Source organism: Centroberyx affinis, unplaced genomic scaffold (genome assembly GCF_046629955.1).
Source record: "Centroberyx affinis isolate AG114_WGS23_722 - 3 ecotype Tasmania unplaced genomic scaffold, CSIRO-AGI_Caff_v1 ptg002586l_1, whole genome shotgun sequence".
Lineage (NCBI taxonomy): Eukaryota > Metazoa > Chordata > Actinopteri > Beryciformes > Berycidae > Centroberyx > Centroberyx affinis.
Window position 1 is genome coordinate 220,529 of NW_027280791.1, and position 26,972 is coordinate 247,500.

Genomic DNA, 26,972 nt, shown 5'->3' on the forward strand with positions numbered 1-26,972 from the left:
AACTTTTTTCTCGTTATGATGACATACCAACTTGTATCTCGTTACGTTTCTTGTCATAATGAGATAAGTTATGTTGTAATAACGAGAAAAGTTTCTTGCTATAACGAGATGAGTTGGTGTTGTTATGACAAGAAAAGATGTCGTAAAGTGAAAATACCTTGTTATAATGAGAAAAAGGTCTCATTATAACAAGATACTGATTATAATATATACTGTATATAACAAGACTGAATTATTTTTTTTCACTGGACTGGATTTTAGATTCACCATCAAACACGGCGTCTACAGCCTCACAACAAGTTACTGACACTGACCTTGCAAAACCTCAATCTAAGTTTTCTTTACTTCCTCATATATTTTTTTATTTATCAGCAATGTTACTACCTAAATATTCCTGTCTACTATAACATGGTGAGAGGAAAAAGGCTCGGACTGTTTCTGGCTGTAAAACCGAGTGTGTGTCATGCACTGACATTTTTCCCAGCCTGCTCAAAAGCCTGTTGAGCCTGCTGCTAATCAGAGTCTTGACCTGCTGCCACATAGGTAGCAGCATGAACTCCAACAGCTGAAAATATGAAATTGATTTCGCTCTTCCTGCTGCCACCATAGACCACAGTTCACTCCATCTAAACAGAGACTGATGGTGCATGAACTGACAACGCATGCACACGTACATCCATCAAATGCATGGCGTGCTGCTTCCCCTCCCTGTGGAGACACAGCAAGGTAGGCGTTTCAAAGAAATGATGTCGATTGTAATTCAATTTTCTGTGCCGGGCGAGGCTCTGCAATGACGCTGCTGCATGCCAGTGACACTGAGGGACTTCCATTACAGTGGACACTGAGAAAGAGAAAGGTTAAATAAGGTTTGTATGCCTATAGGTTAAGTAACGTGTGTGTGGGGGGGGTAATGGTGGGTCCAATTCATCATGGAATGCACTTCCAGATGGGCAAATGGAATTTGAAATGAGCACTTTTGTTTCATTAACTTATACAGCCTGTGGGGCGGAGAAAAAATGGAGATGGATACATCAACAGTAGAGGCAAGTGGGAAAAAAAAGAAAAACTCAAATGAAAATGAAATGGAAAGGTAGCCTATGGCATGCAATTATGGGCACCGAAGCCTTAGCCAACTTGAGGAATGTTCTATTGATTGTTGCAAATACTGAGGTTTCTATATTTATTTTATAAGCAAACAGGTAACTGGTTCTTTCAATTTGTACCCAGGTCTACTTTTAATGAGCAAATAGATCTGTCTGCCCGGGGTAAATGCTTTTCATTATTATGTTGTCAAATTAAATTATTTGTTGGGGGTTAAGCTGTCAGATGTGATAATGATGAAGATTTGTTATTGATATTGCTACATTTCTTTAAAGATAGAGGCTTTAAGTATTGCTTACAACCAGTAGTCCATTTGTACACAAATTTCAAGGGGGATGGTGGGGTCCTTATGGAGACAAACAATTTGATAGTGGCGACAGCATGGAGGGTAGGGGATCAGCTGTTTACCCTTTTGTTTATATTGTAACAGCACAAAGGTAATGATATTCAAAAGACATGCAAGTTAGGGATGTTAGGTATCAGATGCTCCTGCCAATGCCCTGAACCAAGGCACTGTTCTCAGAACTGGAGTTGGTCCCTGCGTTGCACTGTGGCTGCCCACTGCTTTTTAAGTAGTTAGGATGGGTCAAATACAGACAAATTTCCCCACAGGGATCAATAAAGTGTAACTTAACATAACTTAATACTCATGGCACTTTTATCTTATCCAAACTTTAAATTTATAGTTATCAAACCTCTACTCATGCTCGCTTTGTCATCCTCTCCTGCTTGCTTTGCCTCTGCTGCATCGTCTCTTAAAACATCCTCCTGGCTATCATCTAGGTAGAAAATATAGACTAGTCAATAGCTTTTCAATGATGGCCAAATAGACTACTTCATACAAAGGTACCCCTACTGTGTGTGTGTGTGTGTGTGTGTGTGTGTGTGTGTGTGTGTGTGTGTGTGTGTGCATGTGTGTTTACATTTGTTTCAGCCTTAGCAGTTATCCATTTCCTTTACCAGCATAGATTACCACCCAAAGCAGTAATCAAATTAGGAGCCACTGCACAAAATTCACCACATACAAGCACTGTAAACACCTTTGTGCTCTAAGTCCTGTGATCCTTAGTCAAATTTTATTTGGGTTTACGTGAGAACGACACACAGAGGGCTTCCTCCCTTTGACGGTGACTGCCTGCCACTTGAACAACAAAATTCAAACTAGGTTAATCTTGACTTCCTGTTTATTTTGTTGCCTGGCAACATCCCGCTGAGGATGAAATGTAGCCTAATGTATGGCCTAATGTTTATTAATATAATTTTGGTGTTAAAATGTCAACTAGCTATCTAATCTCTGTTTAATCTCTGTTTCTCTTTTTCCCCACTTCAAACAGTGTAGGCTAAATTATAGAAAATAATCATCGTCACTACTGACGTTTCTCACACCTGTAGTCCTGCAGACCTACCTGCCCACCAGCCCATTTATAATAGCCAAAATAATATCCTCAAGGTGTCATAGCTGCGTTGCAGGTTTTGCTGTGCCATCAACCAATAAAAAAACATATATCCGTATCAATGCAGGTGCGTGTGACCCCCCGCCTTCAGATTTGCTGTAAACTCCAGATGTGCTATATTCTTTAAAATGATTAAATATCAATAATAAGTGGCTTACACATTTCTTGATTAAAACATATCTTTGTGCCATAAAGAGGGATGAAAGGGGGATGGCAGTGTTACAAAGGGGATGGTTTTTGACAATTTTCATTTCAAGGGAGATGGCATCCCCTTGCATCCCTCCTCAAATCTACTACTGATCTCAGTAGCCTGTGTAGAAACATCGAGGGCACCGGCAATATCTGCCTCCTTCCTTCAGGCAGAGTTTCTCCTATGGTAGGGAGAGAGGGGTCATGCAATCAGGAAATCCTGACACTGCTATAATTAATTTGTTCTCAAAAGACAAGCTTGGAGAGCTAACGTTACTTCCTGGTAATGAGAAAGTGGGCGAAAGCTGCTAGAAGCATTGTGCAATCAACGTCATCTTCTTTGGCCAAATAGATTAGTTTGTGCATTTGCATAAAGTTAACTGGATTAACCTTTTGTCTCACCGCTTCCCCGCATCGCATGCTTGGTTTGCTATCCCAGAATGCACTGCACAACAAATTGCTCACTTCTCCTAGAACCGCACACTTGAATCATGTTTGATGGGGCTTCACTGTTATTAAGGCACAGTCACACTGTGCGCCAAAGTGCTCAAAGATTTGCTCCACCTCTCATTCATTTCCATTGAAATTCATGTGAATGGCAATTAAAAAACAATTTCCGGTTATGAAGCAATTTTGCCCCTTTACATTCAGGGTAAACTCTGACCTGTGAATTTGCATGGCCGACAAAAACAAATGCTGTTTTGGGCATGTTCCCCTCTTCCCATCTAACATCTCTCTCATTGTGGCAGTGTCACATCATCCAATCATTTGGCTATAACCTTAGCTTTGCATACCAAGAGTTACTGTATTTGAAGAACCCTTGTCTCCCTTTTACCCCTTCTCCCTTTAAATCCTCCTTTAACCTCAGCCACATATCTCCATATAGCATTTAATCTCCATCAGTTTTGTTGTAAGCAGTAGTCGATTTGAGGAGGGATGCGAGGGGATGCCATGCCCCTTGAAATGAAAATTGTCAAAAACCATCCCCTTTGTAACACTGCCATCCCTCTTTCATCCCTCTTTATGGCACAAAGATATAATTTAATCAAGAAATGTGTAAGCCACTTATTATTGATATTTAAGCATTTTAAAGAATATAGCACATCTGGAGTTTACAGCAAATCTGAAGGCGGGGGGTCACACGCACCTGCATTGATACGGATATATGTTTTTTATTGGTTGATGGCACAGCAAAACCTACAACGCAGCTATGACACCTTGAGGATATTATTTTGGCTATTATAAATGGGCTGGTGGGCAGGTAGGTCTGCGGGACTACAGGTGTGAGAAACGTCAGTAGTCATAATGATTATTTTCTATAATTTAGCCTACACTGTTTGAAGTGGGGAAAAAGAGAAACAGATTAAACAGAGATTAGATAGCTAGTTGACATATTTTGTTCGAATTTTGTTGTTCAAGTGGCAGGTAGTCACCGTCAAAGGGAGGAAGCCCTCTGTGTGTCGTTCTCACGTAAACCCAAATAAAATTTGACTAAGGATCACAGGATTTAGAGCACAAAGGTGTTTCCAGCGCTAGAATGTGCTGAATTTTGTGCAGTGGCTCCTAATTTGATTACTGCTTTGGGTGGTAATCCTACGGAGCCCCTCTGGGGTCACATGGTAGAAAAAAAAAACTTGATGTGTAAATCCGTGCGAACGGATTTGTATTGTGAATCTGAGAGCACGGTCTTGAAATCCGTTCGCACAGTTTACAAATCCGTTCGCATGGATTGTGAATCCGAGGGCTCGGTTTACAAATCCGTTCGCACAGTTTACACATCAAGTTTTTTTTTTCTACCATGTGACCCCAGAGGGGCTCCGTAGTAATCTATGCTGGTAAAGGAAATGGATAACTGCTAAGGCTGAAACAAATGTAAACACACATGCACACACACACACACACACACACACACACACAGTAGGGGTACCTTTGTAGTAGTAGTAGTAGTCTATTTGGCCATCATTGAAAAGCTACTGACTAGTCTATATTTTCTACCTAGATGATAGCCAGGAGGATGTTTTAAGAGACGATGCAGCAGAGGCAAAGCAAGCAGGAGAGGATGACAAAGCGAGCATGAGTAGAGGTTTGATAACTATAAATTTAAAGTTTGGATAAGATAAAAGTGCCATGAGTATTAAGTTATGTTAAGTTACACTTTATTGATCCCTGTGGGGAAATTTGTTTGTATTTGACCCATCCTAACTACTTAAAAAGCAGTGGGCAGCCACAGTGCAACGCAGGGACCAACTCCAGTTCTGAGAACAGTGCCTTGGTTCAGGGCATTGGCAGGAGCATCTGATACCTAACATCCCTAACTTGCATGTCTTTTGAATAGCATTACCTTTGTGCTGTTACAATATAAACAAAAGGGTAAACAGCTGATCCCCTACCCTCCATGCTGTCGCCACTATCAAATTGTTTGTCTCCATAAGGACCCCACCATCCCCCTTGAAATTTTTGTACAAATCGACTACTGACTGAGATTAATTTAGCAGTGAATTCAGCAATCATTAGCCATAGTTCTTCCTCAATCTGGATTGACTGAAATGTATTTCTCCAACTCCATGTTCAGGTTATTAAAAGTTTACACAGCTGTCAAAACCCTTTGGATATCAAAATATCTGACAAAGTTGATTGACTCCCACTTGCTGCCACTAGTCGACACGCCCAGAAGTGACCAGTGTGAGGCAGCGACCACAGCTTTATGCAGATTCAACGCCTACAGTGGGGCTTCGGCGTAAAGATTCCTGCATAAGAGAAATACAGTGTGCGCTCATACACCAGGCAGTACGGTAAAAGTCACCCAAGCATGAGCCAGCTCTATGTTGACAGCCCACACACACACACACACACACACACACACACACCACCCCTCCACCTGAGAACCTATAAAGCATTAGTTCACTTGTTAAAATATCAGATATCGGTCAGTCATGTGGTTCAGTGACAAGAGGAGGCTCCTCCTGGACCAAAGCAACAGTAAAAACAAGTTTGTAAAACCTTCAATGTATTTATTTGTATTTATTTTCTTTTAAGGGGCTGCTAACCACTTAAAAGAATATTACTAGGTGTTAATGGGGAGTTTTACTTTCTTTTGACGGTATATAGTACTGTGCAAAACATTTTTAAGATATTAAATATTGACACAAAATATTGCCTATCAGCAACTTCGATGCAAAAATATCGGCATGAGTATCAACCTTCAAAAACCTGTATCAGTCGAACCCTAAAAATTACGTCATGTAATGTCATGTTGGTCTATCCGCTTTGCAGAAAACTCAACCTGAGGCACCTTCCTGCAAGTCCCATTTACTTTCCCCATGACAAAATGGCCGCACAGGCAATCTGCAAAGAAGCTGGAATGAGATTAAAGAAGGGAATATGAAAGGCGAAATGGAGTTTAATAGTAGTGCTACGATTAAAGAAGACTTTAATGGAAATGGGAAAAAAAATGGAAAAAGGAAAACATTGAGAAACCTGATGAAGATGTGACATGTAGTTAGCATGATAGCTTTTGGGGATTTCATGCCTGGAATTTTGAGCAGAGCAGCGTGTTTACACAAACTTGGTGATGTTCAGCCAGTGAATGTAATCCTGAACAGCGTTGAAGATCGAGATTTTGAAATCAGGGTGTCACTTTGACCTAAAGCTCCTCATAAATGCAACGAGAATGCAACGGTTTCATGATGGAGGACAGGAGGAAAGTGATTAAGTGCTGCTAAACTGACAGAGTGTAAGGGTGTGTGAACGTATGAGTGTGTGCCACAGTGCCACACCAACATATGGACATTTTAGGCAGGTGTGTGTATTGATCACTATACACAAGGATGTACTTGAGGGTAAAAACACCTAAACTCTGATTACCCTCCTTTTTTTTTTCTCACCACATATCTGAGATTATCAATACTGAATATCATAAAATGTTAAAGGTTCCTTCCAGGTGGTTTTTAATGCATAACATGTAATACATAATACATACATTATGATTGAATGTATTTGATTTGTTGAACTGTCTCTTATTTGATTCATAATGTTTTATAATGCAAGTCAAGTCAACCTCTCTTAGAAGTGGAATTTAATGGAATTCAATTCTGTTTCCTGTCATTCCAATTCAGTTCCAATTCTGTGCATTCTCAATTCAGTTAGTGAATGGCCCCAAAAACCTGTAACACATAGTATGAAATCAATGTAAGTTATATGAAGATCTTTCAAAGAAAAAAAGAAGAAATTAATGCTTTTCTGAAAATATAATTGCCTAATTTTACACATCTTTTTATTTACCACTACATCACTGGATTTTTTTTTCTGCAGCTTTTTCAGTATACCCTACTGCAAGCATGAATTAATAAAGTCAAAGTCAAATACATGATATGGAAGATGTGGGAAGGTGGATTATTTTATGTAGGATCGCAAATTGAAGAATGAACAGGTCACATGCCTGCATCTTGAAGCAGGGTCTGATGCAGTGAAGGATCAAGGGAAATGTTGCCAAGGTAACAACAGAGAAGCAAATGTTTTCTACTGAGGTTGTTCTTAGAGTTTGTTGATTAAGAAGTCAGGGAAAGAGGATCAGGTTATTTGTTTCTTGCATTTGTTACAGTGTCATAAACTATAAGAAGGAAATGGTTGTTAACTTCTGGCCAACATAATTAGTTTATTCCAAACTTAAAGAATAAAGGAGCAACTCAAAGTCAATAATGATTTGTTAGCAATAAAAGACTGGCTTGCAACAGGTAGACTTTTTTTTATTATTTATATAGCCTATATAAATTGGAATAAACGAATTCATAATATCGAGCAGCTGACTCATAATTCAACACTTTCTCTATTAATCAACGATCATGACGCAGAAGCAAAGAACAATTTCGTTCTGCGCATGCGCGTCGTCAGACAACGTCAGAAAACAAGGAAGTTGGAGTCTCCAGCAATGCAAGCAACATGATAGAAGCTCTGCTGTACAAAAACATCCAGAGAAGAGACTGTGCGCCAGACAGCTAACCTTACATCCGTGGTGCGTGCTTCAGTAAAAGAGGAGCGAGAAGAAGCATCGGAAATTAATTTGATAAAAGCGAAGTCGAGCAGGTCAGTTTGTCTTTTTTTTTTTTTGTCACAAACGTTAGCTCGCCTGGTAGCTTAACTTCCAACAAGCTGACAGCTAATGCTCCAGCTAATCGGATGGTGGCTGAGTTTTAACTTCGCTAATAAAGCTGTTGAAACAGACACAGCAGGTTATATTTTTGTCTTCACACCTGCACACTGAGCTAGCAAGGCATCCAGCAGCAATATTCATCAGCTGCACTTGTTTGCTGGACATATAAGTTAACGTTATAACTGTGTAACACAACTGCGATTGTTGTTGTCAGTGATTACTTAGCTAACAACAGTATCTAACGTTATAAACGAGCGGTTATAATGTGGCCTGTTAGATTAAAAACACCCTTCCTTGGATACCCTTAACTCCTCCTCTCAAGCAGATTTTCTTCTATTTTGTTATTTTGAGTTTTTCTTTACACACACAACCATACAGGACAATACAGTACAGAAACCCTCCTGCCACATGGGAAGGGAAGTGAAAATAAACTCACTGAGAAATATTATTTATTGTTTATTGACCTTTCAGCATTATTACAGGTTCATAAAGACAGTTGTCATTAAAAACACTGAATTATTTTTGCTGTTACAATAAAACATCAATACTAAGTAGACTAAAAAATTTAAAATGTTGCAATTATCTAAGCTAAAATCTAATATCTCAAATCTCAATTCTAAAATCTGCTGTCATTTAGGAGTCTGCACATATAGGGGATCGGTGATCTCCTGTATCTCTCAGTTCGACATCTTGGGATGGCCAGTTTGTTTGAGTTCCTTATCTGATGGCCTGTGAGCTCCTCCCTGCACTGAGGGGGGGGAAGCCAGTCTCTGAAGTTGGACTTAAGCAGCTTTCTGGCAAAGCCAAGACACAGTTGAGTGCGTCTCTCTGATAGAGTGCACAATGCAAGAGTGCAGAGAGCCTCTGGATACCCTGAGTACCTCTGGCCAAGTATGATTTTACAAGCCCGTTTCTGCGTGCTTTCCAGCCTATATATAATATAGAAAAATAAGACAAAAAGCAAAGATGCAATAGGTAATCAAAACAGTAATCCAAAGAAAACAGTATTTGCCTAAAGGTTTCCCTCAGAGACCTATCCAAATTATATATCCTATCCAGTCTCCTAATTGTATTTTTTGCTCTCGTGCAAAGCTGGGAACCTTTTTTAAACCTGATATGGTAAGAGATAGATAGTATATTACTAGGATATTACTGTCCTCGTTTTTCCACAGCCTGTGCACATGGCATATATTATGACTATATAAACATATGAACAAATGAACATAGGGCATCAACATATAAACATATACACATCACAAATGAGCATATAGGCGACTTTACCACAGCCGGCATATATCTCATAAAAAAACAAAACAAAACAAAACATGGGTACAGGGGTCAGCAGGTGACAAAAATCAGACCAGGGTCACACAGGACAACATACAATTGATAACAAGCAATTAAAAAAAAACTAAAAACCTGTGACAGAATGAGGTAAGAAACATTTTAAGGAATATTTCAGTTTTCATTGACATCACACCTAACAACATTAACATTACCATCTGGTTCAATGGGATGAACATTAATTTAATTGATTAACATGTGATTTTGCATACGTGAGCCATATCGCGATGTATATATTGATATCGAAAAAAAATGATTATCGTGGTATTGATTTCAACCATATCGCCCAGCCTGAGGTCCAAAGGTGATGGCCTTCTGGAAATCCGTCTGGGAAACACTTTATCCTCTACTGCTGGTAAATCTGTTCCTTTGCTGCCACAAGTGCTGCTGCTTAATGGCAGCTCCAACCTGGAGCTTTCACAGAAGAAAGCGGCTGTGGCTAGCTGGTCTGACAGCGGCCAAAATAATGATGGCATGTAGATGGAAGCCGTCCCATACACTGTCCAAGCAGTAATGACTGCTTTCATTCCTGGATATACAGTAGTTCTACTCTTCCTTGTCGACTCTAGTGCAAGAACGCATGGAGCCAAAATCTCCAGCATAGACTTGAGGAAGATAAGATCAGATATTTCCCTTAAAGTAATAAGGTGACATTTTCTTTTATTACATTATTTTTTGGGGGCATTTCTGCCTTTTTTAGACAGTTCAAAGTAGAGAGAGACAGGAAAGATTGGGAGAGGGAGAGAGAGGGATGACAAGCGACAGATTTCCTGGGTCGGGCTCGAACCTAGAACTCTGTGTTTACATGGTACACGCCTTAGACCACTGAGCCACCAGGACGCCTCCTTCGGTGACATTTTCATATAAGTAAATGTTTGTTTTGCTACTCATATGTTGCCAATTCATACAACACAATAGTGATTCAACCTATACCCAGTTCTTGAAAGCCATTTGCTGTTCTAAACACCCTGGTGTCTAGCAGGTCTATTACTTCCTAGTTGTTTTTACTATTTAGTATCAGTTGGACCACTTTGAAAATATTTTGGGCTGAGGACAGGCCACCTAACCAGTTTTCTTGTCTCTGATTGGTTGATGTTGAAACCCAGCAAAACTTGCTCTCTGGTCAAGCATGGCTAGATTTCAAACTGATGCGCTGTTGTCAGTGAGAAAATATTTCCGCCCCAAATTTGCCCTATAAATGTGCCTGTATATCATCACCTTAACAGCAGAATTTTGTCCATATGTGGGCCTACTGGACAGATTGGAGCGTCTGACTCAATGTTTATCTATGTGTGGGTCCTTGCCATGAAAAAGTTTGGGAACCCCTGTCGTAGAGCGCTAGCTTGAAGTAAATAATGCATTGATTGTCATACAGTTTAGAAATGGCCAGAAATGGATGATCATGGAGCTGTCATGGATGATAACTAGGGCTGCAACTAACGATTATTTTCATTGTCGATTAATCTGACGATTATTTTCTCGATTAATCGATTAGTTGTTTGGTCTATAAAATGTCAGAAAATGGTGAAAAATGTCGATCAGTGTTTCCCAAAGCCCAAGATGACGTCCTCAAATGTCTTGTTTTGTCCACAACCCAAAGATATTGAGTTAAGTGTCATAGAGGAGTAAAGAAACCAGTAAATATTCACATTTAAGAAGCTGGAATCAGAGAATTTTGACTTATTTTTCTTAAAAAATTACTCAAAACGATTAATCGATTATCAAAATAGTTGGCGATTAATTCAATAGTCGACAACTAATCGATTAATCGATTAATCGTTGCAGCTCTAATGATAACTACTTCTCTCTCTCTCTCTCTGTCTCTCTCTCTCTCCCTCTCCCTCTCTCTCTCTCTCTCACTCTCTCTCTCTCTCTCTCTCTCTCTCTCTCTCTCTCTTCTCTCTCTCTCTCTCTTTCTCTTTCTTTCTCCATGCAGCTCCTGCTTCGATATGATGCCAAGTAGAATGTCCAACAACAAAGTTAAGTATTCCAGACTGGCTGCTGATGACGATGGTTACATAGACCTGCAGGTGAGAGATTGAAAACGCTTTGGTGTGGCAATAAATATAAATTAATTAATTGGAGTGCTGTCCTGGAGTATTTCGTTAAATGCTCTTTGGTACCAGACATCCTTGATATTGTGCTGTTTCTCTGTATCTCTTTGGTAATTGCTGTTAGGTAGGTTGTTCAGCAGCCCAGTGGTTATTAACGTTTTCAGTATTATGGGCTTTCAGTTTGAGGCAAACCCAATGAATAATTTCTTGGAAATGTTTAAAAGCCTTGTATGATTATAAGAGAGGAGACAGGATCCAAAGAGCTGCCTGCGAAGAAACAAGTTGGATAAACTTTTTATATTTGTCTGTCTGTCTATCTGTCTGTTTGTGTGTTTTTGAGGCATTGTCCCAGGCTAATTGTATTTTGATGTCTATTGACATTAATGTTTGTTTGTTTTTGACTTATTTAAGTGTCATGCACCATTTAGCCTAAGTGCCCGGCCCACAATGGTCGTACAAGGCACTACAGGACATCACATACATACGTCCAACATGGCGACCCACACAATCAACAAACAGAGTTCTGTATCCATATAATTACAATATTTACACATACTTAAGGGTACAAAATACTTTACTTTCTTTTCCACACTCTCTCTAGAAATTCAGCCAAAATACACTCTTCTTTGAAAAGACATTTTAACATACTGTATAACCTTCACATGGCCAGAACAAAACAGAATTTTTCTCTTGTTTTTCAAAAGATCCAAAGAATTCCTCAGGTTACTAAACCTTGTACAATAAAAAGCTAAACTAAAACTAAACACTAAACCTTGTACAATAAAAAACAATGATTCAGTTCATCCTCAGTAACACCCAAATCACACAGTTACATAAGTGTTGTTCTTCAGGTTCACCTTTGATTCTACCCACCTCAGGGTGCTAGTTCTCAACCAGGCGCACAGGGACCTTTGTCTTCTCTCTAAATTACGAATGATACATGGCTCTGTATAAAATTCATACTTAAATTGAATATAAATTCTAAGCTGTTGCTTCTCAAATATATCTCGCTCCCATTATTCCACATGCTGGAGGAGTAGTTTTTCCCTGAAAGAGCTTATATTACCACTGCAAGTTATTTCTAGCGATGGGTTGTAGTTCTAAATTAGTAAAAATTGCACGAACCTCTTCAGACGATGGATAACCATGTGCTCTGTCCCAGATAAAAATCTTTCTTGTCAGCCTCTCCTCTGGCAACTGAGTTAGGCGATTCCATAATCTTACCATTTCACACTGTTGTAATATTAGTCATGGCTCCCAGCCCATATCCCCTTGTATAGCCTATTTTACTATGTAATATTTTTGTTTGAAAGTGATATATCTTCTATTTGAGCACAATCTTGAAGCAACACCACACCTAAGCTAACTCTACGGCACATTGGTTCCCAGTAGAGAGCCACTTCAGTAGCTTAATCTTCTTTCTGCCACACAGTATTAACCCTAATGATGATATACTACCGCACAGAGCTGTTATCACAAAAACTGAATGTCTTGTTTTGTCTAACCGTTTGACACTTTGAACAGTTCAAGAAAAGCCCTCCGAAGGTCCCGTACAAGGCGATCGCCCTGGCAACCTTCCTGTTTTTGATTGGCTCCTTACTGATCATCATCAGCGCCCTTCTTCTGGCAGGATCCATAAAGGTGGAGGTAAGTTTGGGCTAAAATATGATCAAATCTGTTCACAAAGGTGTGACCAAGTCAACTTTGCTCTAGTCCCAAGTCAGTCTCAAGTCTTGAGGCAGAAGTCTCAAGTCAAGTTCCAAGTCTAAAAGTAAATTACCAAATCAAGTCATGTCATTATTGTCAAGTCTCAATGTAGACCAACAAGTCAAGTCTAGTATCATTTTAATATCTTAAAGAAAACTAAATCTCTAGGACTTTTCAATGCAATATGGTTTTAATAGGATAAAAACTTGGTAAGAGCATCATGAGTTTGATTTATATAATCAGTTTCAGCTTCAATAAATTCAATCATTCCATACAAATTCAGAAAACAGAATTTAAATTCAGTCGCCTGCTGGAACAAATCTCATCACTTTCAATCCAAGTCATTTACACAACCACAAGATCTTTTGTCAAGACCTTAGAAACCTTTTCAAGTCATCAAAGTACAAGTCAAAGTCAAGTCCCCAAGTCTCCAAAACCCAAGTCAAGGCGATTCTGGAGTATTCTCTTCATGCATCAAGCAACTAAAATTGTGACTCAAGTCTGACTCGAGGCCAAGTCATGTGACTCGAGTCCCCACCTCTGATGCACATACATTAAAAAGCACATCAGAATCAGAATGTGCCTTCCTTTGCACCTGGCCTTAACATGCATCTCCTATTTGATTGTGGCATTAAAATGTGTCTCTGGTCTCTGAAACACATTGAAATCCAATTTCTCTTTGCCCCTTGCCAAAATGCAGATTGTCACGCACGTCACTTCATAATTACCCTCTCGTAAAATATAATGTATGTCCCCTAAATGCGACAGTAAATACTTCATCTGGCTTCTTCCCCGTCCACAAGTCTCCATTTCTTTACAAGCATTCCCTATCTGAGCTGCCTGCCACCTGTTTGTTTTGCATATGTTTCCTGTTTGGATCCACACATGAAAGTTTATTTCCATTTAATCTAGCTCACTTTGATGCTAATGTGGCCAAATGCATCTGCGTTTTGAATAATCAGATGTTTAGTATATCTTGGGTGCACCTTGATTTTATGCGTTTTTTTTTGCTGTTCGATTACAATCCGATCGTTCAGTATGGCTTGTTAATGCCAGGTGGAAGAATAGAATGACTTCACCAAATACTGTAAGAGTATAACAATTTGATTGGGTGTGATTGATAGATATGGAGACAAATCAACTGTTTATATTGTGTTATATGTTGCTGTCTTTTTCATCTGTTATATTGTGTGTACTGTCACCAATTTGCCAGATGTTGATGATGTACAAGTTAAATTTCCTGCTAGGACCAATAAACGTCAACATCATCATAGTTCAGTAGATACCGTGCAAAACATGGGCAACAGGCTATACATAAACACTCTACATTCATCCTGTATGACAATAAGCTGTGCAACACATTGCCATGAGCCATACAGTGCATTTTTTTTCCTAACAGTATGAGTTACAGTAACTCAATACGCAAGACTGCCATCTGGTGGTAAGAGCAAACAGCTCAGTGGGGGTTTAGTGACAGACTGTGCCTCCTGGTGGTTAGTTTGCCTTTATTTGAATTGACTGATGATTTACATGAAGCCAGATCGCAGACAAGTGAAGCTGACGTCTCTGTGCGCCTCCTTCACCTCCTCCTCATTGAAAGGATATTGATGTAGCGCTGGTTGGCAATTTGGAGATAACAGTGTTAAGACCTGAAGCCCCCTGGTCCAATAATCCTGAATGAGATTCTCTGAGTACGTTAGAGGAGTGGTGCTCAACCTTTTTCATATCAAGGACCCATAATTTAGTTCACATTAGGGCCACAGATCCCCATTCGATGAGATTTTGTCTCTTGCACCCAAATCTGAGAATATGTTTATTCCTAGATATGATTTTGTCCAGAATTCCATCACTATCTGTACTGTAGGTAGAGAGATAACAGAGAAACTATGATCAAAACAGTTATTCTTCTACATTCTCTAATTGTGTTAACTTCTTGTAAATGAAATCACGGTGAGGTTTCATAATTTCATAATTCATCAATTTACTGGGGACCCCCTGGAATCCCCTCAAAGACACCTGGTGGTCCCCGGACCTCACGTTGAGAACCACTGCATTAGAGACTCAGCAATGCTTCCACCAGCACACTTGTTACATAGTCGTCCAGTGAATTACATTTTGTTTTTGCACGGTGGGACCCAGGACATGCAGGTTTTAGGGACCGATGTATCCCAATAAGAAGGAGCTTTACTGGTCTTTATTGTTTATTTTTGTTTGTTTTTTCAGCATCCCGACCGCACGATTCCTGTCCTCATCATAGGAATACTCGTCTTCCTTCCTGGATTTTACCATTTGAGAATCGCCTACTACGCTGCCAAGGGGTATCGGGGCTACTCCTACGACGACATCCCAGATTTTGGCGACTGAGCCGATCGATTGAGGGTCAATCGAGCCTGATCGGCTGGTGGCTGGCAGAGTGTCTTCCCCTCCCTTTGCCGCACCGTGTATCCTGAGACTGTTGCCTGCTGTTTACCTTGAATCTCTGCTGTACTGAGAATTTACAAAGTTAACTTGACACGATTGTTGGTTTATTGCTGATCATAACTGTTTTGCAGTGGAATGCTGCGTCTTTCTCCACAGGTGCACTATGCAGCATTTTACCTGTTCTGCAGTTTTTTTTTTAGCTCTCTTTGGTCTGCTCCCTGCTCTGCGGTATTTCAGTGTGTATCCTCTACAGAAATGCCTGAAGAAGTTTGAAATATTCAACCGGGTTGACAGTGAGCCAATCAGATAATAAGTAAAAGATGTCCGACCAGCTGCTTGCCTGCAACAATATAGCTGCATTATTACTGCTCCAAACACTATGTTTTTGGGTCAAAGGTTTACTCGTGTACAGTAGTATCACTAAGTGCTCTTTGCACGGTAGCATAGAAGTTGCATAGCATCTTTAAACAAGTATTCATGAGTGACAGTATACCATATGTGCTCATATGCAAAGCTTGGTAGTGCTGTATATCTTCCAAATGATTATCTTTGCAATGCTATCCAAAGACTGGTTACTATGACTGAATATAGTATATTTCTGAATGGAATGTTTTACTTTCTCAGTTTCTATATATAACACTGCTGTTTGTGCATATTCCCTTTGTTGTTGAATATCGAAAGAAAGTTGTATTTTTGTCATACATTTGTTTTAATTCAAGAAAACCTCATCGAAACATTGAATAAAATAATGATTGATAGAAAGCTGAACAGGTTCTTGTTATTGTGTGATAAACCATGTGCTTGGAAAATGTTTATCATAGTAGGCCTAATGACCAAGGCCAGAGAGTGTGACCTTTTCCTGGTTTTGCTACCGACATGTGGTGAAGAACACCCTCTTGTGGTTACAACAAAGCTGGATGGCATCAAAGGATTAAGGGCAAATAAATCGTTCATTCTATCTGCATGCTCAGGCGGTCACTCTCATCAAATTGCAATGGCTGCAAACGAGCTACTTACAAATGCGGCGGGCAGCTTTGGTTTGACGGGATTTGAGGAGACTGTTAATTGAGCCAAGATACGAGAAAACAACAACAAGAGGAGAGCAGAGAGAGGGAGAGAAAGTGGGAGGGAGGGAGGTGAGGTGATTGGTCGCAGCTCTCCAGAGAGGGCGAGAGCACAAAGTCACCGGAGGAGCGCAGCAAGAAGTGCGTCGCCGCTTCACTGACACTTTTATACCTGAGAGAAACACCTGTTGCCGGTGGGTGGGATAAAAAAAAGGAGGTATTGTAGGTAGTTTCAGCGCAACAAGGAACAAGGCCCGCTGCTTTGACTCGCGGTAGCCTGACACAATAAACTGACACTGCGATCACTGAGGCTGTATTGGTAGAAGAAGTTGGGACAAGAGGAAACAGAACGAAAGATGCCTCCTGTTGCAAGGACTTTCCAACCCGGCCGCTCATAACTGAGTCACAGGTAGGACGAGCGAGAAATAGCAGATATACAGTATCAGTATACAGTTTAATAGTTCCAGAAATGTTCTGACTTTCCTTTCAACGACTGAAAGCACTTTAGGCCATAGCCTATTTGGGAGTGCAACATTTCCTCTCAATTCTCTGTGTAATGCCTTTAAACGTTTTAATTAAGTGCTGCTATGGGAAGGTTGTTTTTTTTATGGTTTAAATGGACATGAAACTGACAGAGTAAAGGTCTACTTGTGTAAATAGCTTTTGAGTTCAGCGTACTCAGGACCAATACAAGCACTCCAAATGCCAACTAGGTCTTGTATTTATTATTTATGCGACATCTGTGTGTTTTTTTTTCCATGGCAGTCAGAGTTATTGTTTTAATTTAGGGTAGAAAGGGCTTGTATTGAGGTGTGATAACCCCCTATGACTGATTATTAGGCCTTTTCTAGGCCTTTTCAACATCTATACACTAAGGAATAACTGTGTTTACGAAAGTGGAGGGGTGGAGGAAAACTTCTAAGGCTTTCAAAACCTGGCCAGAGATAACATTATCTTTCTTCACATTAAAACAAATTTTTCATTAAGTTTCATGCAATTACAGTTTCATTGGGAGATAGCGTCTTAGAAATATTGGTTAAACAGGCAAATATAGCTTTAGCAGGCAGTTTATTATTAATCCCTTTAAAGGTTTTCAACTTAATCTAGCTTGTGTATACAATGCTTTGTGGTTCAAACAATTGGCTGAGTTTGAAAAGATCAGAGTGATTCATGCATGTGTATTTATCCTATCCAGTAGGTAGAATTAACAAGGAAAGATACATTTTGTTTTATGGAAACATGTTTGTTTTAGTGGTGCGATATTTAGAGCTAAAGTCACATTTATTTGAGCTTTACAGAATATGAGATCTCATTTCTTATAGCTTTGGCTTTATATGCCAACTACAGTCTATCCTTACGTCACTGATCATGGGGGAATAGTAAATGTTCTTACTTCCGCAGACCTGAGTCATCTTTTCTCAGGTTTGTTTTAGCCTATATTTAGGTGCCAGATGGGTGCGGTTTGCCACATTGGATAATACAACGAGTTCCATAAGGTTTGGACCATTTGGGGAAAGTAAATGGAAATGAATTGAGTGTACTTTTCCGTGAAGGGCAAGAGCTTACCTGACTCTTGAATCTTGAATCCAATCCCTCCCATCTGGCACTTCAAGCAGGCTGAGACAAACTCCTGAATGAAGTGTGGTGTTTGCTGTGTTTTTAACTTCTTCACTTCCCTTCCTTTGCATTTCCTGTCTTTCGTAGAGGGGTTGTAGCGTTCATCTGGATTTTCCCGGTCACTCACCGATTCATGGAAAAGACTAATGTTTGTGCTCTCAGTGTAGATGTACAATCCTCTCACAGCAACAAAAGCCTCTTCTCTCACCGTTTCTCACAAAGCTTCAATCTGTCTTCTTTTTCCTCAAGTGCACTCAAAGCTGAACCGTCTGCAAGGTTCCTATTGTCGTGGAAAACTTGAAAACAGTTTAAAATTTGAAAATGGTCTTTTCCAAACATGAAAGCTGTGGAAATTATATAAACACACAAACATTTGCAAAGGCATGCAATTTTTTTTGACAATGTGTTTTCTTTTTCTTTTTTACTCTACCTACTAATTTACACTACCAGTCGAAAGTTTGGACACACACATTATTCTTTATTTGGACTATTTTCCAATAGGTAGCTGCCCTTTGCCTTGATGGAAAAGGCAAAAGCTTTGGAAAGAAATTCATACATAGGCATCAACTGTACTGTTTATATTTGTCTAAGAAACTAATTTCAAGCATTTAAGCACAAGCCTTTAGATCAAAATGGCTTTAAGAGAATGAGAAACAGAGTACATTCAACCAGTTGAGTACAAACGTTTGACTGGTATAGTGTAGGTAGCTTTGCAGGAATCCTAATCCACTAAACAAATATCCTGCGTTGCACATGTCCACAAGTGATACTGTGGCTGCAGCTAGCCAAATCAATACCTGGAACAATGCAACCAAAAAATGAACATTTGAACATAGACACACACACACACGGTTCATGGAAACAGCCTTGGAAACGTAATGGAATTTCATTGTAAAACAAATGTGTAGAAACCCTTTGGTTTCAAATTCCTAGTCTGCTGGGGTTAATGAAGGGATAGAGCTGCTGATAAATAGATTAGTGTTCCCTGGTAGCTATTAATCAGTTGCTCCCCATTTTGCTTCTTATGTAGATTAGAACAACAACAACACAGACTTTCCAACAGCATGCCTGTCACTGACATTTCTGCTTCTATCACTTGACAAATCTTTGTGAGACAGCACTTTCCTCTGTGAGCTGCTGGCTCATTTATTATAGCTTTCGCTGTTCAAACATTTGGAGGCTGCTGTGTTGTTGTTAATGTTCGTATATTTATGCAGGATTTTTTTTATGTCAGAGGAACGGGGAATACGTGTAGGGAAATGCCTGGAGACTGCCTGTGTTACAATGGCTGAACGTTTCACCTGTAAGGGGCATTTTTGTGTGGCAGCTCTTTGAGTCATGGTCGAGATTTAATGATGAAAAATTTCCTTCTCCGGCGGCTTTCGGTTTAACAAGATATTTTTCTTTTTCACCTTTCTTTTTCCACACTCCATGCACTTCCCCTCACTTTCTGTCTCATTCTATCTCTTGTTTTCTCTCTCAGTTCTGAAGATTTTTCACCATCGTTCTGCCACTTAATTTCCTCACCGTTAGACTGGACACAAAGAAGCCTTACCTTGCCACAGTAATAAATTATAAAGTCGTCTCTTCTTGTCAGTAGCTGTCAGTATTCAGACACATTGTCCAATACAGCACTGTTTAATTATTTCTTTAATCAGCAAAATTATCAATGTCATCATCTGTATGGCTGGGTTGTAGCAGGGCACTCATTATGTGCCAAACATAGGGAAGTGTCTCTGCTGCTTACTCATAGCAACAGGCAGTCTAATTTGTGTGTGTGTGTGTGTGTGTGTGTGTGTGTACTTCTCTCTCATCCTCGCCCTCTGGGTGAAGATAAGAAGCAACAGAATAATAATGTCAAGCGTTACCTTGGCTTGTTTTTCCCTGGCTCACTCACCAAATGCTTAACGCTTAATTCAAATGAAGTTTGCTGCAGAATAGACTCAGCTGCTGCCCTTCACATAATGATATGTGAGTGCACGACAGGGGATAGAAATCTGTTGATATTAGCGTAGACGCAGATCAACAGACACACCACCACTGTTTCAGGATTTTGACTTTCACTTTGATTTGTGCAAATCTGTGTATGCTGTGTTGTTTACTGAAGCATGGGTGTGTGTTGAAACCAACTCACCTGCTGCTGACAGCCTGCGTAATTGTTTTTCACTGGTTCAGACTTTGCCCCAGCCATGAAATGAAAAGCCCATAAAGCCTTATGATTAGGGTGAGCAGATATGGCCTGTTTTGCAATGGTGCTGCTGGGCCTGGCTGGCTGCGCCTATCCATGACTGTAGTGTGACATTCAGGAAGTGCAGAGATCATTGAAGGCAACCAGGACCACATTAATAACCATCCAGGCCTAGCATTAAAAAAACCCTCAATCTTAGTATTAGTAACAGGCCTGTAATTCTGTATGTATAAATGTTATAACACTGTAACTTTAAACTCTCAACATTTAGATGAAGATAGACAGATTAACTCATAATAATATAGTTACTACCCTGTACAATAGGTATGGGACATAGGAATATGCTTATCCCATGATACAATTCGATACGCGATATGGGGTTCACGATTCAGTACAACCACGATACGATGTAATAAATAAAAGCTCAGTGACAGCAAAATGTGACTGTGCAGAATCATGTTTATTTCTGAGCCACAAATCTTTCTAGCGATGGCATTGGCTTGCTAGAATGTAAACAACAATTTAAAAATGTCATTACAAAGTTCAAATAATATAATTTGATGGTTAAGCCATCTCATTTGTGATTACTACAGCAGAATAAAATGTAGCTAATATCACGATTCATTTTTCTGCCCCACGATACGTATTGTCACATTTTTGTATTATGACATATTGAACTTTGATATATAGTCCCATCCCCAACAATGACTAACCTGTTAACATATGAGCATATGACATAGTAATCACAATAAATGCCGTATTCCCCCCATGCAAAACAGCAGTTTTTTACAGTAAACAATGAACAGTAGAAATTATATGCCCTCCTCACTTATACATGTAGAAAAAAGTATTCCATTTAATTTTTAATAGCAGTATGGCTGAGGTGTTTTTGTAGTAGACCCTACATTTTTGATATGCAATACTCTTATAACGCATTCATGCTGTATTATATGAAGTGTATTCTAAGTAGCTACTAAACCGCATTTCTCCCTGTTTCTCTTGACCTCGGCTCTCCTTAGGCACACCTCTGGATGTGTGTGTGTCTATGTGGGTGTGTAGATATGGGTCGACACGTGCCTGCAGGATTTGGTCAGTGGCGTTGCTCCCACCCTCTGAAAATAGCCTTTGCTCTTTCGGTGGGTGTAATTAACTTAGCTTAAATGAGACGGCATTACTGGTGTGTGCTAAAGAAGAGCTGGGGTGCTGTGGGTGTGTGTGGATGGGGAGCTGATAGGAGTATTAGCCCCATTCCCTGTTAAATCCAACCCTATAGGCAGGAGCTGTGTGCATCTGTAGCATACAATGGTCTGCATGACATCAGTACAGATGTGTAGAAGAAGAGACAGGAGGATTTGTGTCAGTGTGTGTGTGTCGTATTTGCTAAATCGGAGCGTAGCTGAATAGTACAGCTTAGTCTCGTTGCAGGTGATTGACAGCAACAGTGATAGATTCCTTGAAGAGGCACTGTTATTGTTGTGTATGCCGGTTGAGCGAGTTTTATTTTGAATTTGACCTATCATGCCGATTTCCTCACTGCGGTTTTGACATTTTGGGCCGCGACAACAGAGGCAGTTACCGTTTTTTTTGACCGGCTTGAATCGGCTGCCGCATCTTGCACCGCGCTGTATGCTGTGCAGCCGCCGATGTTCCCAGCAGCTCAGCTTATCTCTGTCCTTGAGTGCTGAGTCTCCCGGCTGCTCCGGCCAACGACTTCATTGATGCACTCTAAATAAAACACTTAGATGTCGCTCCGCACGTGACTCCCCTAAAGATTTATGTGACATTTATGACATTTACTTTCAGAAAAGGATATAGGGCCAGCGAGTTTCTGGCAGTAGAGGCGGCTCTGCCCATTTGTGTAATGATATGGGATGAATTCCAGTTATTGGAAAGCTGTATTGAAAATCTGAACACTCGTCTCCCCTGACTGTGAAATTATGACAGAGGCGACAGCTCCCCTGTAGCCTTTTTAGTTTGGTAATGTGTCACAGATGGCAGTCTTCCTGTATGCAGACAAGGGAATGTGTTTGTGACAATTGTGTCTCTTTTGCCAACAGACTGAACATGCTGCAGGTCATATGAGTGACAGATATGGGACCAACAAGACCACATTTGCAAACTTTCACTGTGCTGACAGTTTCTTGCCTGTTCTGTAAGTATCTCATCATCCCTTTGTTTAGAGACATTTGTTGCTTCCCGGTGGCACTTCTGTTCATCTTTCCCATGATATTAGCACACCGTTTTCCGTAATGTGTCCTCGTTTTATTTTATGGTGTTTACTACTGAACTGCTTAAAGGTAATTTTTGTTTTTACTTTTTCCAACTCCCACAGTGATCGGCAAAGGTGCAAAGGCAGAAGTGCGCGGAAAGGTGGGGGGTGTGGTGGAGCTGGAGTGCAGCTTTCCTCCGCCGGACCCGACTGTGTCTGCATTGCTGCATGTGGTGGAATGGGTCCGCCAGGGAATCGACATCCCAGTCCTGATCAAATTTGGAGCGTATGCTCCCCGTGTGCATCCCAAGTATGAGGGTGAGCATCTATGGAAATTATCACATTACCTAATCAAGCTGGAAAGAGTAATGTTCCAGCGTCCCAACCATTCACTGTAATTGCTAAAATGGTGCAACATGACCAGGACTTGTTTGGCCTAGCATACTGTGGGTGCAACCCTAAACCAGTATACGTAAGTTGCATATCAGCTATTTCGGCTATTTCCTGCTTCAAAGCATGAAGCATAATTCCGGTTATGTTCAATCTGGGCCTTATTGTCCTGGGTTTTGCCATCATGACGATCGATCCTTATCCAAATTTGTCATCTCTCACACACTCCTTTATTTCCCCTGCTGGCTGCCGGTTTTCTGCTGCATTCATGTCATATGAAGCAGAAGAACGTGATTTTGTTACTTCAGCTTGAAACTGTTCATGTGTTTAACTGTTGGAATATCCACATCCAAAATGATCTGTATTTATGAATTTAATATGCTGTATATAGACAGTTAGTCCATATACTGTAAAAAGGGTTGATTGCATTAGTGTGAATATAACTGATCATTTTGATTGAATACCTTGAACTGCCAACATCAGTGGATTCCCTGCTATGTTTACTGCTTCTTTTGAGACACTTTTGCAATTCAAGACTCCAAGTGGGAGATATTGGAGTCCACAAAAAAATCCCACATATCCTACTTGTAATTACCACCAAGAGTGTGAACGGGTTCGCCCAGTTCAATGTACCATCAGAGTACTTTCTACTTGCCAACTAGCTTGCGCTAATTAAAACAACACATGTAATACCGCAATATACCCAAGTTTCAGGCCATGGATAATTGGAAAATTGGATGTGGGCAGGTGTCATTGCAGTGTGTTATTGTGTTGAAAGTGTGTGTTTTAATTGCTTTTTGTGTTTGACCGTTTGAGTTTCTGTTGGCCCCTTGGATTGTATCGGCGAGCAGCGCTCCCTGCTAACTGACAGGTACATATAGGAAAAAATAACCCCCAGGTTGAGAATAACTGCAATTATCCTTTAAAGGCTTTAAAACCTTGCTGTTGTGACATGCGACAATCCCAGTGACTTCCATCTAAAATGGAAAAGAACATTGTCTAGTTCCCATAGTATGTTCAGAGCCACACCTTGATGGCCTTTTACACTAGCCTCCAGGATCCTCAGTGGGAGCTGCTTTTAGAAGAGTTGAATCTCTCACATTGCATCATCATCTATTGTGCACTTTCTGCCCACAGCACTGAGAACAAAGAGAGTCTGTGGGGAAAAAGAACCTCAATGGACCAAGAATACCTTTGTGTGGCTGCTGTTATCCTTTAAAGTCACAAACAAAGGGACTAATGTGGACAAAAGGAAAGTATGTCTGGGTGGCTCAGATCTTCCTTTTGTCAGAATCCTCTTCTTTTCCAAAGAGCTGCTGGGAGAGAGAAATTCAACCTGTCGACCTCTCCGAAGGCTATTGGAATTTCTGCAAGTCTGCAATACTGCAGTTTTACCCCTACGAACCAGGCATGATCGTACCACTTCAAAGAGTAAAATAGGCTTAAATAGTTAATAACATTCAGGTTGGGGCAGACAGCTGAGAGCTAGCTAGCGCTTATTAGTTTATGCTGTCATCATATATTTTACAGTGTGGATATTGGTAGATATTGGGTATCAGTGGATTTTTTTCAGGTTATAATGGTTAATACAAGCTGCTGCTCCATAGAGCTTCTACAGTCCATGGTACTACTGTATAATCCATGAAAACCCTTGGTATCACACAGTAGTTATGGTAAGTGGCATCACTGTACTTTGGCACTAGTGACATATTTATTAGTGGTCAGAGCATCCAGGTGTGTGTTTGCCAAAGGATCAAACATGACATTCATTTCTGCTGAGGTCATCCCCATTTGGAGAGCTGGACGCCACTCCCTATCCAACCAGACAAGGAAATATGATACAGACATTTACATAGCAGTAAAGCCAGGCTGAACCTTGACTGGAGAATTATAGTAAGTGGGAGCATGGCGGACTTTAATTTGCAGCCTGGGCTCATAAAAGACACTAGCCTTTTGTCACTGACTCTAAAGAGGTTCCTTCAATGTTCACTGATGTCACTCTTCATTATGCTGGATTTTAGTTTCAGAAGGAGTGGCAATACACTATAGTCGTAATACCCTAAAAAAAATTGTGTACCCTTGGACTGCAATTCACAGTTTCATGCAAATTTATTCCTCCAGAATCTATTTGGTAAGCCTGTAGAGAAATGCAACCTCCTTAAGAGGGGACAGGTATGCTGCTATGCTAATAACAGGCCTCTCCAGTAACAAACAGAAAGCTCCTGTTTGTTCGTTAGGGCCACAAAAGGTTTGAAAAAGATGCATTATCCAATCGGATGCTGAATACAAGCTTTCTCACAGGTACTAGCTGTCATGGGAGGGACAGGTGCAGCATGAGAAACTAATGGGTTGGAGCTGGGTTGACTGGTGTGGATTTCACCTCCTTAGGCCATGGCTGGTCTCAGGTGTCGGCAGCAAGTCGAGCCAACAGCTAACCGTTTGGCTTTGGGGGGAAAGACCCAATGTCCACCTGTTATTCAGCACACTGATTCTTATGGACGTTGCCCAACTGTTTGCACCTACAATGATCTGCCAAATCTCCAATTTGATGTTTATTTTTTACTGTCTCTCCTCCAAGGTCCTCTTCTTTGCCGCCTTAATGAATACAAATTGAACTTTTTACGGTTGCAAGCCGCTGCCATTAATCATCTTATTGTATTTGAGCATGTGTGCAGTTGTAGGTTGACAAGGAGTGACAGGAGGGACATGAGATTTTCTTATTGGTCCCCAGAGTGTGTAAAGGGCTAAAAAGGGTTTAAATGTGTTTGTTGTGTAGAGTAATACAGATCAAAGGATTAGTGTCTACTCTGTGAACAGGAAAGTCCCCCCAGTCCCCTCAGTACAGCTGCTGACTCTTTAAAAAGTAAATACAGCTGTATAAATGCTGTGTTAGCAAGCTGCTGCCATGTAAATCCCATCACCATCAGCAAGACCAGATTGTGTGCAGACATAATACATTACATCCAGAGCTAACACAGCTAATATGCTTTCTTTCCTCCATGGCCAAACATGAGAGTTAGCGCTAGTGTCTCGCTGGAACTATTTGTTTTCGTTACAGCGGCGAGTCTTCCTGCCTCTGATAGCAGGAGAGCTCTCAATTCAAATTTCAAACGATCACACAGTAGACCGTAATAGAGCAACAAGCGGCGAGGAGTGAAACCTTATCTGCTCCATTCTCCGCCCGAAACCTGAATGCCTCAATACACTGGGAAGAGCTTGCCAAGGGCTGACGACATGTCTTAGGGAAGATATGGGCTTACTGCCTATGAATATCATATTCTCAGGGGCATCAGCATCCGTCTCTCGCAAATGGAAAGTCGTATTGAATTTAAATAATTTTTAATACCGAGCACTGTCAAACCAAACAAGCCAGTTTCCCCGTGATTCCCCAAAAGACTTTTTATAATTGAAAACTTCATTTCTAAAATGTCACATATCCATTTTGAGGAAAAAATCAATACCTCAAGATCATCTTTCATTCTCTAGGCCTATAGAGAAACCAGCCGGTGCAAGGTTTAATTTTGTTAGTCCTTTAAAGTACTTTTCATTTTTTTTTTTTTCATAACATGTAAGAGCAAAAATGGCACATATCTCTCTCTGTAGTTACACATACACATGAAATACACATGATGTATTTCATGATTGCTATGTGGTGTACAATGAGAAGAGTTTCACTTCAAAACACTATGTACCTTGCCTGGTGCCATGAGTCATAGTCTTTCCTTAAAAAACTTAATGGCATCGAATTAAAACAGGAAAAATCAGCAGTTTAAAAGCTGGGAAGTGAACGCCGCCATGATTGTTGTAGCTCTGTGATTGGTCAAAGATTTTGGTAACTGGCAACACCAACCAATCGGTTGGGGCGACATGATTACGTCAGTGAATAAGTGGTGAATAGGCTAGGATAGAGGCCAGACTGCTATGAATCGCCATGTTCAAAAAGTGCTAAAGAATGCGATTCAGGGAAGGATGGAAGATATTTCATTTTAAAATTAACCTTGTGTTGTTCAGGGTCATGGAGCTTTATGTTTTTTTTCACAGCATAGCTTTGAGTTTCTTTGTCACCTGAGAATGAATTGAAAACT

General features: G+C 40.3%; 1 protein-coding gene across 1 annotated transcript; it reads left to right on the forward strand.

The window, feature by feature from the left end:
- Nucleotides 1-7,660: 7,660 nt before the first annotated feature.
- Nucleotides 7,661-16,176, forward strand: LOC139656945 (transmembrane protein 230-like). Its single transcript, XM_071534593.1, has 4 exons — nucleotides 7,661-7,826; nucleotides 11,174-11,267; nucleotides 12,816-12,938; nucleotides 15,222-16,176. Exons 2-4 carry the CDS (start codon nucleotides 11,187-11,189, stop codon nucleotides 15,360-15,362), a joined length of 345 nt encoding a protein of 114 aa, XP_071390694.1. The 5' UTR covers nucleotides 7,661-7,826; nucleotides 11,174-11,186; the 3' UTR covers nucleotides 15,363-16,176.
- The last annotated feature ends 10,796 nt before the right edge of the window (nucleotides 16,177-26,972 follow it).